Below are 18,168 nucleotides of genomic sequence, written 5' to 3'. Positions count from 1 at the left end.
ACAAAGACTCCTTCTCTTTCAAAGGGTGAAGGTTCAACTACTCCTATCCGATTTGTCGTGTGTGAATGGACTTTTCCCTCTACAATAACCTCTGATCGCGGAGGAACTACGTAATTGTTTAACAATACTACATCAGCTGACGTATCGCTCTCTCTCTTGTCTGAGCTATCAGCTTTCGTGTATCTTAAATTTCGTTTCTCCTTTCGTTTTTTTCTTTGTGTGTGTCTCGTTTTTTTCCTCTTATCTACGTTTCTGTTGTTATAATTATTATCCCTATTTCTCCTATTTCTACTAGTGATAGAATCGTCCTCTGTCGCTGCAACTTCATTTGTTTTGATTTGTTCTCGCGTTTCTTCTACCTTTCCTGTCTGCTTAGAGTTGCTAAAATTTTCTTGTAATTCAGCTGTTCCCCAAAAGTTTACGGTGTCTCCCGAGGGAAAGCTTAACGTCGCGTTTTTAACAGAAATTGTGACGTCGTATTTTTCGATGATGTCCCTGCCTAAAATTCCGTGATTTGGTTCTGTGATTTCGGGCTTTACTAAATAACAATCGTGATAAAAGACTAATCGTCCGATTCTGAATTTTAATCTAAACTTCCCGATCGTTTCTATAACGTGACCGGTAACGCTAACTAAATCTACCGTTCTCGTTTCGGCTCGCGATAGTTGTTCTATGTTGGGGAAAAGAGTTCGAGATATTAGGGTAACGGCTGCCCCTGTATCGATCGTCAACTGTACCTCTCTATCCTCGATCTCACAAATCATCGTACAGGGAGGCAAGTTTCTACCTTTCGATTCGGTTATTCCCGCTAATGGCGTTTGAATTGGGCCTTCTAGTGGCCGTTCTATATCGCGATTTCGTTCTCGAAATTGTACCGAGGTGACTCTATCTAAGTCTCGCGATTGTTTATTTTCTGACGAGTTGCGTTCTGGTGCGGGTAATGCTAAATATCTAGAGGGGGTCGCGTTGGATGGCGTTCGTTCGGTATCAAAACCACCTGTACCACCCTGACCGTAACGCGGTGGACAAAAGGAAAAGGGCACAAAGTTCCCGCTACATCCGGGTTCAAATTGCCCAAATCGTGCCTGAAAAAAGGGTATCTGTCCTAACTGATTGATTGGAAAGGGGTTCGGCACGTTTCGCACGGGGACTACCCATTCAGGAGCGTCACGCTTCGCTCCCCATCTTCCCTGATACGGTGGAGGGACCTTTCCTCCGTACCATTCGGGTGGTGATGGGACGTACTCCCACGGATTCCGATTCGACGAAAAATTTTGTAGGTATTGATCTCTGTTCCCTCTCCACGGGGGATTTGGGCCTTGCTCCTGGTACTGATTATAAAAAGGGTATCGCGCGCGGAATTGTCTTTGCGGGAAGGCGGGCTGTGATCGCGGGGAAAATTGTTGCTGTGGACGACGCTGCGGACTTGGGGGATAACGCGGCTTTCGCTTCTCATTGTTCGCCCTTTCAGCTTCTCGGTTTCGATTTGGTTGCGAAGGTTCATCTCGTCGGAAGGCGTTTGTTTGCTTTGGCGCTGGCTGTTGATCTAATTTTCTCCCAAATGTTGCTAGTTGCTTCGATAGTTGCGCAATTTTTGTGTCGAGAGCCGAATCTCTCCGCGAATTGGTCTCCTCCGACTCAGCGTCGCAATTCTCTTCGGTATCGCCTACGCTGGCGACTAAACTCCGTGTTTTTCCTGTCAGTTGATCTATTGTCTCCTCGCGGATCGCTACTTTTAATGCTTCCGCGAAGGTCGCTGGATCATGCCCCATTACCTGTCTTTTTAATCTATCTGTTAGGCCATGTAAGAATTGGACACGCAGTTTTTCGTCCAATTCTCGCTGTTGACAGCGTTTGATAACTGCTTGTTCCTGTTCGGTTGCACCTGTGTGATCTATGGCCGTTGCGCTGGCGAGAGTCTGCAGGCGAACCGCGAACTCCTGCACCTTTTCATCTCTCTTTTGGGTACACGCGTGAAATTTCTGAACCCTAATCGAGTACGGCTCTTGATCAAATCGAGTGATCATCAAGCGTTTGAATTGCGCAAAGTCTGTCACGCACTTCATATTTAAATCTCGCCATGCGAAGTCTCTAGCTACACCTGCGAGTTTGCACTTCGCAATACTCAAGCACTGTCTCGGCGTCCATCCCGCTAGGCTCGCGATCTCTTCCAGCGTGTCGAAAAAGTCCATGACACGTCCAACTTCTCCCGAAAACGTTGGGATCATACCTCCAAAGGTGGAGATGGATGGAAGAGTCCCGCTTCCGTCACGAGGCCGCGCCGCACTTGCCTCTGCCTCCATTTTTCTCACCCACGTATTTTGGCCACAATGCCTTCGTCGGCGTACTTACTAAATTCGTGGGACTTAAAATATCCCACTTCTGACACCACTGTAAGTTCGCCGAAATGGGGGGGAGTTTTATTCCCAACCGTCGGGATGGCTAAGGGCTATTCGCATGTGGGTGGCGGTTTTGAGGAGGCAGAAAAACAAGCGTTTCACATAGAAACCGTTTATTTTAGTCGAAAATGCTTACATAAATTTAGCAATGGTCCTTGAGTTCAGAGCTTTAGGTTGTTTTCGGTTTCGGTCTGGTCCTACGCTGTAGGGGCCCCGTAGCAACGTCGAGTAAAAAGTTCGAAATTCTGAAGAGACGGTGCACAAAAGATGAACGGAAACACCACTATTGGAGGTGAACGAACACAACAGGTAGTCTAGAGGAAGCTCTTCTGTCCTTGATATCGGAGGCTTTATAATTTTCTCGGGATCGAATCATCGCTAATTGGCTAACTCTTCTCCTCCTCGCTTCCCAATTGGTTTCCCACCTGTCTCCAGGTGTAAATGGAGCTTCGTTAGGTCGCAGGAAAGGTCGACAAAAGAAGGTTCATCCGACACCGTCTTTTAGACTATGATCGCGTTTAATTGTTGACGACGACACCAACGCTCATTTTGATATATTTTTTTTTCTTTCAGGTTTCGTTTTGCTTTTTAAACTGCGTCTTAATTTTTAATATTTTTCTTTCTAAATTTTCTTTACCTAAAATTTTGTTTTTCCCGTTACTCGTTATGAGCGTCGACATCAAAGTCCGGTGTCGCCGACTCGACACTTATAAAAGTTATCATCTCGCGGTTTGACTTAACAAACTTGTACATATCCCTTTTGGGGGCTATTTCCGGCCTCACAAATGCGATACACCATTTTTTAATTGTTGAGAAACTAAAAGGAAATTTAAATGAGCTATTATTTATTGTGACATCATCACAATGTTCTCGAGTTTAGTAGAGTCTTGTCCCCGTACTTCATACTTTTTCTGTTAACAATAGTCATATTGGTTATCTATATAACTCCATTCGGGAGAAAAATATTTGAATTGAATTAACATGACTTCCACTCCAAACCAAAAGTTTGTATATGTTAAATCAGGGTCTCCTGCTCCTAAGCTTTCCATATCTTATCTCGACTTTCACCTATCTAACTCTGTTCTCAAGATTACAGGACAGACAAGCAGATGTCAATGGAAATTTTTTTTTAAAGTGCAGCCCAATAAAAATAGATGTGCCTGAACATTATTAATTTAAATATGAATATTTAAATTATCAGGTCAGTCCATAAGTTCATGCATATTTTTATCTACAAAAAAAGCAGCAAAAAATTTTAATTAAATTTTATTTCAATCTATAATCGTATTCACCATTATTTTGTACAATTTCTTGCCATCTTGATGGTAGCTTTTTAATTCCGTCTTCGTAAAATGATTTCGGTTTTGAATCAAAATATTCAGAAATAGCCTTTTTTACATTGTTCTCGTCCTTCAAAAGTTTTCCCTTTTAAAAAAATTCTGCAAACTGCAAAAAAGATGATAATCACTGGGAGCAATATCTGGCAAATATGGTGAATGAGGTAAAATTTCCCAGTTGTAGCTTTCAAGTTTCTGTAGTTATTTTTGCAGCGTGTGGTCTGGCACTGTTATGCTGCAAGAGAACCTGCTTTCTGTTCACTAACGATGGTCGATTTTTTTTCAATTTTTCATTTTAAACGCTCTAATTGCTCACAATACATTTGAGCTGTAATTGTTTGATTAGGTTCTAGCAGCTCAAAGTGAATTACACCTGACATATCCAGGGCCGGATTTACCAATCCAGGGGCCCTGGACACAAATTCGGTGGGGGGGTCCTTCTTTAAGAGTAGGCAAATTTGATGATTTAGAAAGTTTACACAAAATACTGTACTTTCAATTAGATTTGAACTAAGAAGTTGTAAATTTCATTTAAAAATGAGATTATTGTAAACATACATATATTTTATAGTGTAAAACTAATTATTTTAATTTAACTGAAAAATACCTATGTGAAATTTTTTCTTGAAATTTTCCGATGTTTCATAAGTTTTTTCCGGGTTTGGTTTTCTCTGCCTGTTGCCCTCATGATTAGGCCACACTAGGCTGTCGCGGTAATAGAAAAAAAATTATGTTTAAACATAATTTTTTTTAGTTTTTGTGGGGGCCCTGGGCACAGGCCCCAAATGCCCTTATGTAAATCTCGGCCCTGGACATATCCCACCAAACAGACAAAAGAATTTTTTTGGATGCAACCCACCTTTCGCAGTCAGTTTTGGCTGCTTGTTGCCATCCATTCATTGTCTTTTTTCTCGTCACATTATTATAGAGGATCCATTTTTTGTCTCCAGTAACCAGCTTACCAAGAAAAGGTTCTAAAGCAATACGGGATAAAAGAGACGTGCAAATGTTTACACGTTGTTGTTGGTTAGCTATTGACAGTTCACGTGGTATCCATTTTCCTAGCTTTGAAACTTTTCTGATTTGTTGTAGGTGTCTATGAACAGTTCCGTGGGATGAATTTAAACGTTCCACAATTTCATCAAACTGTTAAAGATGGTTCTGCTTCAACTAGTGCAGAGAGAGCATCATCATCAAAGTCAACTGGTCTTCCAGTACCAGCCTTATCCTCCACACTAACATCATTGTTTCTAAATCTTTCAAACCACTTCTGTGCAGTCCTTGTGCTAATTACAATTTGATTATGTACAGTATTTATTTTTTTTGGCTGCATTTGTAGCATTCTCACCACTTAAAAATAAAAAGTATAAAACATGTCTTTTATATTTGTCGGTTACTTCCATTTTAACGAAAATAAACAACTGAAATGTTCACAATTCTGAACAGTATTATATGAATGAGATCCAATTTAACACTTCAGTGTAAAAATTATCACATTAAACTGACATTTTTAACAGCAAAACAAGATTTTTCTCAAGGTCATAAAAATGCACATGGACTTATGGACTGACCTGATAATTTTTATATACACATATGTATATATGTATATATGTATATGTATTGTATTTATATACTAAATAAGAATATTTCTTTAGATTAACTTTATTTTAATTTACAATTTGCAAATTCTATTTTATGGTGGCACTAAAATATAACTTAGAACAAAGGCACCTGTTTTCTATAGGATGGGTTGTTTTAAATAAATCAAAATAAAAACATAGCAAATCTTTTTATGAATTTTTTTTACATCTGTCAACTATATGAAACTGTCATAAAACATACCAGTAGACTCTCATGGGTTAAATTAGGTTATAAATTTACTGGCAATCAACATTGATAGGGTCAGCCAAATCTGTAGAATGCAGGGACTAATAGTCCAAAATGTCCTGCTCTGCTCACAATGGATGATAAGTTTTTTTTACTCTTTTAGCCCCCCTGTGACAAGGCATTCAGAGGATCTGAAAAAGGGCTTCTAACTTACCACCAACAGGGTTGAAAGATATATATATATATATATATATATACACTGATTAGCCAAAAAATTAGAGACATCCCTTATTTGAAAGTAAACCAGTCCAACAGTGATGTAGAATGATGTAACAATGCAGAATTGCTTATATAAGGAACAATCAGCTTCAGACGACATAGTTATCATGAAAGTTAATGTCAAAATGGGTAAGATGAAAGATTTAAGTGACTTTGAATGAGGGATAATCGTTGGTGCAAGAAGAGCTGGTGACAGCATCTCTGAAACGACGACTCTTTTAGGACTTTCTCGCCCAACAGTATCTCGGGTGTTTAGAGAGTGGCAGTTGAGAAGAAAAACTTCAAGTGATAAGAACAGTTCTGGTTGAAAAAGTCTGGTGAACGAGAGAGGTGAAAGGCGATTAACATGCATAGTCCACAGCAGCAGAAGTGCAACAACATGACAAATTACAACTAAATTCAATGCAGGTGCATCACAAAGCATATCCCAATGTACAACAAAACACACTTTGCAAAGGATGAGCTTTAGCATCAGGAGATTATTAAGAGTGCCTTTGGTATCACAGAAAAATAGGAAAAGGTGCCTATTGTGGGCCCAGGAACGACAAAATTGGTTATTTGAGGACTGGAAAAAAGTATCCTGGTCTGATGAATCTCATTTCCTGCTCCATCATGCAGATGGCAGGATCAGAATATGGTGCAAACAACATGAATTCATGGAGCCCTCCTGCCAAATGACAACTCTTCAGGCTGGTGGCAGTGGAATTATGGTGTGGGGAATGTTTTCACTGGGTCCCTTGATATTTGAAGGCACATCTCTGAATAGAACAGCTTACATCAATATCATTGTTGATCACATACACTCATTTATAGCTGTGATGTTCCCTGATGAAGACGGTCACTTTCAGAAGGACAATGCACCTTGCCACTGTGCTTAATCAGTCTCAAATTAGTTTGAGGAACATCAATCATAGTTTAACCTGCTTCCATGGCCAGCTCAGTCCACTGACCTCAATTCTATAGAGCATTTGTGGGACAAAGCCGAAAGATCACTTCAGAGCTTGGAAATGTCACCATCCAATCTGACCCAACTTAGAGCTGCCATTATGTCAGCATGGGCCAACATTCCTCAGCAACGGTATCAGCAATTTGTTGAGTCCATGCCAAGAAGAATATCGGCTGAGATCAGAGCTAAAGGCCAAAAGTAATTTTTTGGGCACTCAGTGTATGTATATATATATATATATATTATATTATATTATATTATATTACTTAACTTTATTCAATTGATTTTATTTCAAACAAAAAATATGATGTATATAGATAGATTTACATATTTGAAAAGACATGATATTCTGAATTTATGTTAACTTTTAAGTTAAATTAAATTTTATATTATATTTCATTCTTAATCAAAAATATATTCTTTTTAGATCTTATAATATAAATAATTTAATAGAAGATTTAAAAAGTTTATATCAAATTGCTGGTGAAGAAGGAAAAGGAGTAACATTTATATTCACAGACAACGAAATAAAAGATGAAGCATTTTTAGAGTATATAAATAATATACTTAGTTCAGGAGAAGTAAGTAATGATAAATTTTCACTTCAATATGTATCCTGTGGCAAGAAAATATTTCAACTCAATTGAAGAGTTTCTTGAGTTTATTGTTTATTATGTTTTCTTCAGAGCAAATCAGGTTGAATAAATATATTTTTGTTATTTAGTTTAGTATTCCCTAACACATATGCTTCAAATAAAACATTTCCAAGCTTTTGTGATTCTGGAATAAGAAAATGTTTGATCAGAAAATCAGGATAAGTCAGTTAATTTTGACAAATAATTTTATAAAAATAATAATCTGATAAAAATAATTTTTTTTAGTTTAAATGTCATTGGTATTAACTATATAGTAGGCATTGGAATTCCTACTATGTATTTAAATAGTAGGAATTAGAGTTATTCAAAAAACTCAAAGAAAGAAGATTGGGTTGTAATAAGCAATATATCGTCTAAATTTTTAGTTTATAAATGAAAAAAATATTTAAACTTCGTGAAGATATACAGAGGAAAAGAAATCAAAGCAAAAAAAGAAACACAATTTACATGTCAGCAAAGGAACAACTAGATTTAATATTACAGGATCAGTGTAAAATAATATACGTAAATAATTTAATTAAAACATAATTTATTTGAAATTTACCAATACTAAAACGTTTAACTATTTACCAATGTTGACTATTTCTATTTGTAATTAAATTTTAAATGATAAAAGTATTGGTAGTTCAATGGCTACTTTGAACTTAGTGATGATTGCATCTTGGCATTGGCACCTTAGAAAAAGGGTTATATTCTTTGTTAACATGTGGAATTGATATTATCAAGTGTTGCCAGTAAAAAATGATAACTTATTTGATCCTAATGTTAAGTTATAGAGGTAAAAATTAGATTTATTTATTTATTTACTGAAATTCGGAATTTCAGCATTATTCCACAAATATTGGAATTCTCAAATTCAAAAAAGTTTTTTTTGGTTTTTTGAAACAAATATATTTTCTTATCAGTGACAAAATAAATAATTTTAAAATGAACTATTACAACATATTGTAGTTTTGTGCCAAGTATATGTAAATAATAATAATATTTATAAATATTGATATGTATCATGGTTTCTTAATCTGTGAATTGTGACACCAAAGATGATCAAATAACTGAGTGTGCGGGTACACAACAAGTGGGCGATAGTTAACTGGAATTTAAAAATTTTTTGTACACTTTAGCATGCATATGATTTTGCTGATATTTTTTATTTATTTATTTTTTGTGAATATTGGTAAAATATATATAAATATGGTTGACATACATATGAGGTATGAGTTATAAGTTATGAAGTACGAGTTGAAAGTTATTCTCAGCTTAGGGAAAGGAAATGTTTTGAAACAACATACTGTAGCATTGTTAATTATTTTATGTCAGAATGGTTAACAAATCACATCAAAGAAAAGCAGTTCTTCAAAAATAAATTCTTTTGAAGAACTTTTATACTTTTTTGTATTAATTTATATTGTATTTAATATATAATGTAATGTGTTTTTGATTTTGTATTTATTTTTATGTATATTTGTTAATTTTGGAGGTAGATATCAACTGTTCTCGAGATTATTTGTTTATTTATTTTTACAAATAAATAGAAAAAAGTTTATAACGTGTATAAATATGTTTTTTAATTACAAAATTGCTCTTTTAACTCATTTAACTAGTTTTTTTAAAAAATATTATTTAAATTTACCAGGTAGTAGATTAATAGAAAAGAATGATGATTTTAATAAAGAAATAATAAAAAATTTGATATTTTGTCTATTATTCATCTCTTATTTTGTTTCCCAGTTGTCTATCACCCAGTTGTTGGTATCCCAGTGTGGGGATTGCAAAAAAATTGACAACAGTAAAATTTTGTACTATGTATTTATGTAAAGCGGCATTTTCAGCATTGACAATTATAAAATCAAAATGTCAGTTGACTCTGAGAAACATTGAAAATGCCTTGCATCCTGCATTATAAGTATTCAGCCAAGATTTAATTCTTTATGTAAAAATAAACAATCACATTCACATCATTAATATGCAAATTTATCTTTTATAAATGATAAAGTAACATGTACATCAAAGAATTGTTTTGGAATAAATTGTTTTATAATTTATCATCAATAATTGATTTTATTTGTATATCTATTTAATATATCTATGTAATGGGAATTGTGTAAAATTTTCTTGGGTAAAAGGGGTTGTGAATGGAAAAAGTTCAAGAAACCTTGATATATAGTAGATTTTTAATAAAAGTTTTTATTATTGAAATTTCTAAAATTCATAAATTTGAAGTTTCATATCTTATAGGTATCAAATTTGTATACGCGAGATGAATTGGATGAAATAACTCAAAATCTTGTACCGGTAATGAAAAGGCAATATCCTAGACGTCTCCCATCTGCAGATAATTTATACAGTTATTTCTTAACAAGAATATATTCAAATCTTCATATTGTTTTGTGCTTTTCACCAGTAATTATTTCACATTTTTTTAGAATTTTCTTTTATATATAAAACAGATTAAATAAATTTGAAAATTTATGATAATGTCATTAAAAATCTTGTTATAAATCTTGCTTGTGGTAGGTTGGAGAAAAATTTCGAAGTCGCAGTTTAAAATTTCCTGGCCTTATATCTGGATGTACAATAGACTGGTTTACTCAGTGGCCTAAGGATGCATTACATGCCGTAGCATCACACTTGTTACGCGATTTTGTAATTGAATGTTCCAAAGAAATAAAGAAAGAAGTTATTGAAGTAATGGGAGATTTTCATAATAGTGTTGCTAACCATTGTGAAGATTATTTTCTAAGGTAATTTTGAAAATAATATCTTTTGTACAAATATTTAAACTATTGTTTTTGTATTTAAAAATTAAACGATATATATATATATAAATTATTTGTATTTTTAAGGAAGTATACAAATTAATGTTATTTTAGTTCTGGATATTGTCAGTCTGTCAATATATGCACTTCTAAATGTTATTTTTTATTTCTCTTTATTTTGAAGTGTTTGCATTGTAAATTTCTTTGTAATGAGACTGATGATATAAGTCATAATTACAGAACAATAAGAAAAAATTAATCTTTTACAAGTTTCATTTCTAGAAAAAAATGTATACTTTTCAGTTTATTATTTTTTACAACTGTTCTATCTGTGTGTGAACTAGTGTTGTGGAGTTGCTGGAGTTTGATGTTTTTAGGTTGGGTCAGAATTGGTAAAATTCTGGACTTTAAATTTTACTATTGGTAAAATGTGAAGCACAAAAAAATACTTTTTAATTAATCTATTGATATCTAAATCTAAAGAAATTTCTTAGAACATAGAATCTTTGATAAATTTAGATATCAAAATGATATGTAAAATGGCCTACATAAAGGCCATTTTACACCAAAATGTTATGCGTATCTCATGCAACAAGCTTGATATTTTCAAAAATAGCTTTTATTAATTTAATGCTCACCAGTGAGTTAATGGATATAACCACCGAACACTGGTAGTTGGTCATTGGATTGAGCCTTGTAAACGAGCTGACCATATAGAGCTTTTCATATTTTTTACATTAGTAACACACAAATGGGGGGTTTTTCCATAAAAGTCCTCCCAGGAGGTAACCCTCCTCAACAGAATGTCCATGTGTTGCATTGCCATAACCAAAAACACCAAACCTATTAATTTAAACAAATATATTTACTTTTTTTTTTTTTTTTTGCTTGGTGTCACGACTTGGTGAATTTATAGACACCTGGCAAATTCATCTATTTAATCCATAATCTTTACAGAGACATGTTTCGGGCTTTTGCCTTTCTTCGGTCTGTTACGTAATATACATATGTTGTATATGGTGGGCATCTGTCCAGCACCTTCCGCACTATGTCTTCCCACTTACATTCCCCTCCCTGCTAACTTGATTGCTTCTTTCGCATGTCTCACAGCGTGTAACTTCTCCCTCCCAGAATGCTGCACACAGCCACGCCTACAACTGTATAAATATACTTTTTAAGATACAGGTATACCTCTAGTGTTTATAATGAGAGGTACACGGTCCCGCGTGCGAAATGGTACAAAACAAAGCTTAATACAAAGTAGATTTATTCTCTCCGAACAGGTTCTTTAAATAGGATCCCAACTTTACAACTTTCAGAATTTTATATACACAGGCATTAAATATTTGTCCTCAAAATAGTTAACTCGCACACACGCGACAGTCTGACGAGGATCGTATTCACTTACACTAACTTATACTATCTTAAAACTAAGGGAAAAATGGAAGAATAGGAGAAATAAGGAAAGTAAATGAAATACCCGGGTTTTCTTAGCGATGTGCTCTTTTGTAGGAAACAACTTCGGATCTCACTTTTTCTTGTAGACCTTTCGTCTATAATCTTTTTCTCTTGGACTTAGTCGTCTTTCCTCGATGATCTCTCTCTGCAATTCGTCGTTTTTGATCATCTTTCTCCCTTTCTGGAGTACTGACTTTTTCGCTTTCTACCTCTTCAGGATTCCAACCCAGAATGGCACTCTTTCTGTCCGTTTTGCTTCAGGGCTCCACTCCCTCTTTTGTTCTTACTATCAAGGGAAAGATAATCCTCCCCCAAGAGCAAAAGAGTTAGACAAAGAAAGTTCTAGAAAGAGTTAAGAACAAAGAAACAAAGAAAATTTAAGACTAATTCAATATAAAATATACAGAATATACAATATCAGGTCGACGGCCACACCTTGTCTTACGTCGGTAATTGGTTCCAGGAGAGGTGACGTAAGTCAAATTTACTTGTGTAGTTATGACGTAAGTCGAAACTATAACTTACATTGTAACTAAATGCCAATAATGGAGGAAACACCAATTTGCATTTTTCACCGGATGCTCGCCCTCTGGTGTTTAAAAATAAAACTATTCTATCTGGGTCGTTTGATTAATTCTTGTGTATTATCAGCAGTAAAGATGAATAACAATAGGAAAGCTTTCTGTTGCATTCCAAATTGCAATTTCAAAGATTTACCGGAGCCTAATATAAGTTTTCATCTATTCCCACACGAAAAACAGATGATTATTCGGAAATCGGTCGATTATATTTATAAGCTTCTCCAAATTCTGAAAGAGTGGATTAGACTGTTAAGAATTGGCAGTTTTCCAATTGTCCAACTTTACACGAACAAGTTATGCTGTCAATTTTAAAAGATATTTTCACAAAGTTTAAAATGCCAGTAATTTTGTGTGGGACGAAGGGTCGGATTTAAGCATTTCGAAGCCCTAAGCTGAACTCTGTAAGTCACCTTACCAACCATTTACAATTTTAGAAGTCAATCATAAAAAGAAAAGAATTAAATCAAACTATCTCTCTGGTTTAACATGGTTATTGGAAGAAAAAGATGTGAGGTTCCACTAGTCTTTTGTTTTATAACTGAATTTAATTAAATTTTTATACCCATTCCATTAAAAATCTTTTTAAAATTGGTTTTATCATTTTTTTTAAAAAAAAGACCTTATGTTAATTCTTAGAAAAAAATCAATGAAATACTACACGAAATGAAAAGTAAAGTATATTTTGTTGGTTTGTAAAAAAATGTTTATTACAAAATTCGACTTTAATATTTTTTTTTTTTTTTTGTACAAATGTTTGAGGCTCCTTGAAAGTCGAAGCCTAAGCAACAATTTACATATCTTTTTACTTGTAAATCCAACCCTGATAGGACAATGCCAAAGCTGATGTTTTTTTAACAGAAAGGGCACAAATATGTATAGAACGATCTTGCTCACTTGTTTCGATACCACATAATGACGTATCCCGCTAGCAGTAATTGTTTTGCTACTATAAAATTTTTTGATAAACAGCTACAAGCAGCATATATTATTATATCGGACAGTAATATATGATTAATTCTACATTACAAGTTACAAGCGACCCACATAAAGTAGCCATTTTGTAAAAATTTAGCGTCCTCTATAGTTCTTGAAAAACGCGAATAATGAGCACTTAAAGACCGCTAAATAAGACGACAACACAGAAACACAGATGTTTTCGTATTTCATTCTCTAGGATTTATGATGATTATATTAACATTTACTGCAAATATACATATTTTAATATGATTTTGTGCGCTTTTAACGCTTTTCTAGTGATATTACGACTTCGATATTTGTGGCAGACGGATGTAAAGTCGAATAAAATGACTTAAACTTGATTTTTATTTTTCTATAATTAAAATGGAAAAATACTTTTTTGACAAACGACGTATAATCGGGAACGATGTAATTCGAGAGCAAAGTAACTCGAGGTATACCTGTATTCTATTTAATAGTTGTAACCAGCTTTTATGAATTTCTATGCTTAGGTTCTTGTTAATATTATTTTTGTCTGTAGTAATTTTTTAGCTTTCTTTAAATGTTTTTTGTACCAATTTTTTTTTCTGTGTACTATTTTAACATCAGTTTTATCTAAGCTGCAGTTATGAGTTGTGCAATGTTCGTAAAAAACAAGTTTATTCTATTATATTTTAAATGTGCGATGTGTTCTTTTAATCTTGTTTCCAATCTTCTTTTTGTTTCTCCAATGTATGCTTTTGGTGGTTCACATGTGCAAGGTATTTTGTAAATGACATCAGTAGTGTTGTATTTATCTGGTTGTTTATTTACGCTAGGTTTAGTCTGCCGGATTTTTTTTTGTAAGTTTCTATAAGTTGGTGCCAGTTTTATATTTATTTTATCAAAACTTTTACTTGTAGTGCTACGCAACTATGTATTATTGTTATTATTATTATTATTAATTATTTTCTCGGTTTCCTTTTTGTATGTATCGGGTTTTCTTGGTTTGTACCGTGTCGCGTGGAATTTTCTTATGATGTCACCTTAGGATACGTGAGAAGCTTTCTGATTGGTCCAGAGTGGGACAATAAGTGAAGCGGACTTCCGGAGAGCGGGAAATATAAATTGAGGGACTCTCACGATTGAGGACACTTTTTGGCTGCTTTTGGATTCGTCGAGGAAGGTTGCCGAGGAAGGGTCAGCAAGGACGTCGGAGTTAGACCGGGAGAACAGGAGTCTAGAAAGGGCGACCACTTTCAGTCGGGAAGCACAATCCGTTTCCATCGTAGTGTAATTGAGAAGTATCAACGAGGGACGTACTTCTGGTGACGTAAATTACGTTCAGGTATCGGAAAGAACTATTAGTTTTGTGAATTAACGTAAAGAAAAGGAACGCTTGGAACTCGAGATCGTGTTGCATTTACTTAACATAATACCGTGATTCGTCGAAGGCTAATATATGCAATTATTGTATAGAAGGAAAATGTGTATGTATATATGTATATAGAGTATTGTAAATTTCGTTAGTTTTAAGTCGTGTATCGTGTAAACTTGAGGGTTAGGAAGCATCTCGCGGTTATTGTACTGTTAGAATAAATTACTGTTGTTTCGCCAAATTCGTGCACGTGTAATTGGTCATTACTTGAGTCCTTAACATACATCCTTATTACATCCGTGGACTTAGATCCATCGGATAATCAACATACTTAAATAAAAGTTTTGATAAAATAAATATAAAACTATAAAGCTTTTTCAAGGTAAATTCATTATATTCATTTTTTTATTCCCACCATCAGTTTTGGTACAACTTTTTATGGAAAAATTTTATATAAAAATATGGATACAAAATATGGATTTCTTATGTGAACACTGAGTCAAAACAATAATCCATGTGATGGCATTACCGTCTTTACCAAAAACCAAAAAATTCAAGCAAACTCAGTCAGATAAAAGATTATTGCTACTGTTTTCTGGGATTAAAAATGTGTTGTTGTTGTAGATTTTTTAGAACCATGGACAACGGTCATGGTTGAAATATATTGTGAAATGCTTTTGAAACTGAGACTTGCCATTCAAAATTGGCAATGACAAATTTTGTTGTCAGGAATATTTTCTTTTGCAATAATGCATGCTCACACACTTCAGCTCATGTAGTGCAAAAAATTTAGTGGTTCAGATGGAAACACTGTGAGCATCCTCTGTATAATTTAGACTTTTTTCCAAGTGACTTTTACTCGTTCCGTTATCTCAAACAATGGCTTGGTTTTCAACAGTTTAAAGAGAGTGAGTTGAAATCAGTGATGATGATATAATTAAACTTCCAGTCAAGAGATTTCCAAAAAGAGGGAATAAAAATAAATTGGTGCTCTGTTACTAAAACTGTTTTTTAACAAAATGGCAACTATGTTAAATAATAAAGTAGATACGTAGTTGTTTCTTAACTAGTAATAAAATTGTTTATTTTAATGACTGATCAGTCCTTACTTTTGATATATATTTTATAGAATTCATTTATTTTCCTTTAGTAGGAAAGATGTAAATTATATAATTTGACTTGAATTAATATATATAAATTAGACTTTTATTATTTCCGAGTATTATACAATTTTTTTTAGATTTCGAAGACAAACATCTGTTACACCAAAATCATATCTTTCATTTATTGATGGATATAAGAACATTTATAAAGAGAAACTTGAGGAAATGTATCAGTTATCAGATCGTATTCATGTCGGGTTAGAAAAATTGCTTCAAGCTTCAGAAGCAGTTACCGTTCTTCAGAAAGAATTAATTGTAATGGAAGAAAAACTAAAAATAGCAAAATCCAAAGCTGAGGAGGTATGATTATTATTAAACACATTATTAAAGTAGTAAATCCATATTAGTACAAATAACAAGTAACTGGGAAATAGATGTTTATATTAAAAAATAATGTTATGTGAGTAAAAGAAGCATTATAAATTATTAACTTATTATCTTGTGTTGTGATATTTTAACCATATTGTAGTCTGATTTGATAAGATAGTCACATATAATTTATTTTTTTGTATTTTTGAAAGAAAAAAAATAGATTATATATAAGGAAAATAATTAGATTATATAGATTATAAAAATTAGATTATATGGCAAAGCATAAATTATTATTAAAGTTTGTCATAAGAAAGTTAATAAATTATTTAAATCAAAAGAAATTTTTCTTATACCAAGTTAATGAATTGAATATTTACTGTAGGTATTAACTGTTGTCACTGCTAAAGCTCAAACTTCTGTGAAAATAAAAGAAGCAGTTGAAAAGGATAAAGAAAAAGCTCAAAAACTTAAAGATGAAATTGCTGCAGATAAAAAACTTGCAGAAGATAAGTTGGAAGAAGCGAGGCCTGCATTGGAAGAAGCAGAAAATGCTCTAAAGGTAGAAATGATAATTAATGAATGTGTGTAGTAAATTGATTTCTACTAAAAACTATAACACTAATAATTTAAAATTTTAATAAATAATCTAAACTGATAAGTTCTGTTTCTGACTTTCTTAATTTCTTAATATGATAGGAGTGTTTGTAAAATGAAATTGATAATAATTATAAAAACTAAAGTGAAAGAAGTAAATAAGAAAAGATAAGCGTATTCTTTAAAGTATTCTTTGTGCATATGCATGCATATTTGTATGTGCAAATATACAAATATGCATGCATATGTGTGTTAAATCTTAATTGATATATAATATTAATTGCAACTTTCTATCAGCTATCTTTTGAAGGAATCCTCTTTAACTGTGCCTACAAGTTATTAAAAACAATATATTCTACTATTTTTCATTCTTATAATTCTCTAATGATATTGTAGACTTTTTTAATTGTATACTAATATAATGAATTTAGTTTTTGTTTACATTCTATTGTTTTCGGTACAACTGAAATTCAAAAATTTATAAAAAGTAAATTATAAAGTAAAACTTACAAAATTTATATTTTATTTATAATGAATAACAAGAGATTTATATAAAATCAAAATACATGTAAAGGTTGATTTGCGTACACAACGTTTTCCAAAAGAAATGTGCCATAGGAGATTGTACAGAGAAGTTTGTAGATAAGGCGTCAGAGGCAAGTGTATAGTGTATTGGTTATATGATACATTATTTTTGGTCTGCAATATTATCAAATGAAAATTAATTTCACAGAATGTGCATGGTCAAATCACTTTCAACTACTGTAGGCCCAGCTGCATAGTTCTGTAAGTAATTGGTATGTTGTGACAATTGAACTTGTTCTTTTTGATAGTCAATAGACAGATGATAGCAGACACATTACCAGTTTTTTTTATTGTTATTTTTAGTTTTATTTAAATAAAAGTGATTAAACCACATACACGAATTTTGTGCAATTAATTTGTTTTTGACAGTATTGCAGACCTGAAATGTTGTATCATGTAACTAATACACTATGCACTTGTTCCTGATGCCTTGTATACAAGCTTTTCTGCACAATCTTATATATCATGTTTCTTTTGGAAAACACTGTATACACAAATGTGCATACAAGAGATATAGTTTTTTTCTTCCTTTCAACTTTCGGTGTGTTGAAAAGAAAAATGAACAGTGAAGATCAAAACAAAATAGTTTTTATTTTGTTTACAAAAGTTAGAAATGCTTTTCAGCTATTTTTATATGTAATCACTGTTTCAATGTATTTCAAGGTATTTATCATACTTTGACACTAGTTTTTCTATACCCTCGTCAAAGAAGGTTGCCACTAGTTTGCTTAGCCAGCCCTTCATGCTGGCCTTCAACTCCTTGTTAGTTTGGAACCCCAGGGCTGTATGGTGGATGATCAAACACTTTCCATTTGGACTGATGAAGTATTTTCCATGTCTGTATGGCAGGCATCACCATACAGTCCATACATAGCACTGGTTATGGCAATGCTTGTTATAGCCAGTGCTTAGTCTGGTCTGCATTGTTTATAAAGTTAAAGTTAGCCATTTTCAGAATTTA

The 18,168-nt window shown here is 33.2% G+C and overlaps 1 protein-coding gene across 2 annotated transcripts in view; it reads left to right on the top strand.

Moving 5' to 3' along the window:
* The window catches only part of LOC136974405 (dynein axonemal heavy chain 8-like), a 315,206-nt gene that overhangs the window by 238,400 nt on the left and 58,638 nt on the right, over positions 1-18,168 (top strand). The window contains exons 59-63 of one of the 2 annotated variants that reach the window (XM_067269270.1): positions 7,216-7,369; positions 9,680-9,844; positions 9,959-10,185; positions 15,794-16,016; positions 16,411-16,587. In XM_067269270.1, the coding sequence (XP_067125371.1) occupies positions 7,216-7,369; positions 9,680-9,844; positions 9,959-10,185; positions 15,794-16,016; positions 16,411-16,587 (946 nt within the window). The remainder of the gene's footprint in view (positions 1-7,215; positions 7,370-9,679; positions 9,845-9,958; positions 10,186-15,793; positions 16,017-16,410; positions 16,588-18,168) is intronic. The other variant, XM_067269272.1, reaches the window with a different exon arrangement.

Source organism: Centruroides vittatus, unplaced genomic scaffold, assembly GCF_030686945.1.
Source record: "Centruroides vittatus isolate TY-2023 unplaced genomic scaffold, ASM3068694v2 contig_349, whole genome shotgun sequence".
Lineage (NCBI taxonomy): Eukaryota > Metazoa > Arthropoda > Arachnida > Scorpiones > Buthidae > Centruroides > Centruroides vittatus.
This window is presented reverse-complemented; position numbering and strand designations above follow the sequence as displayed.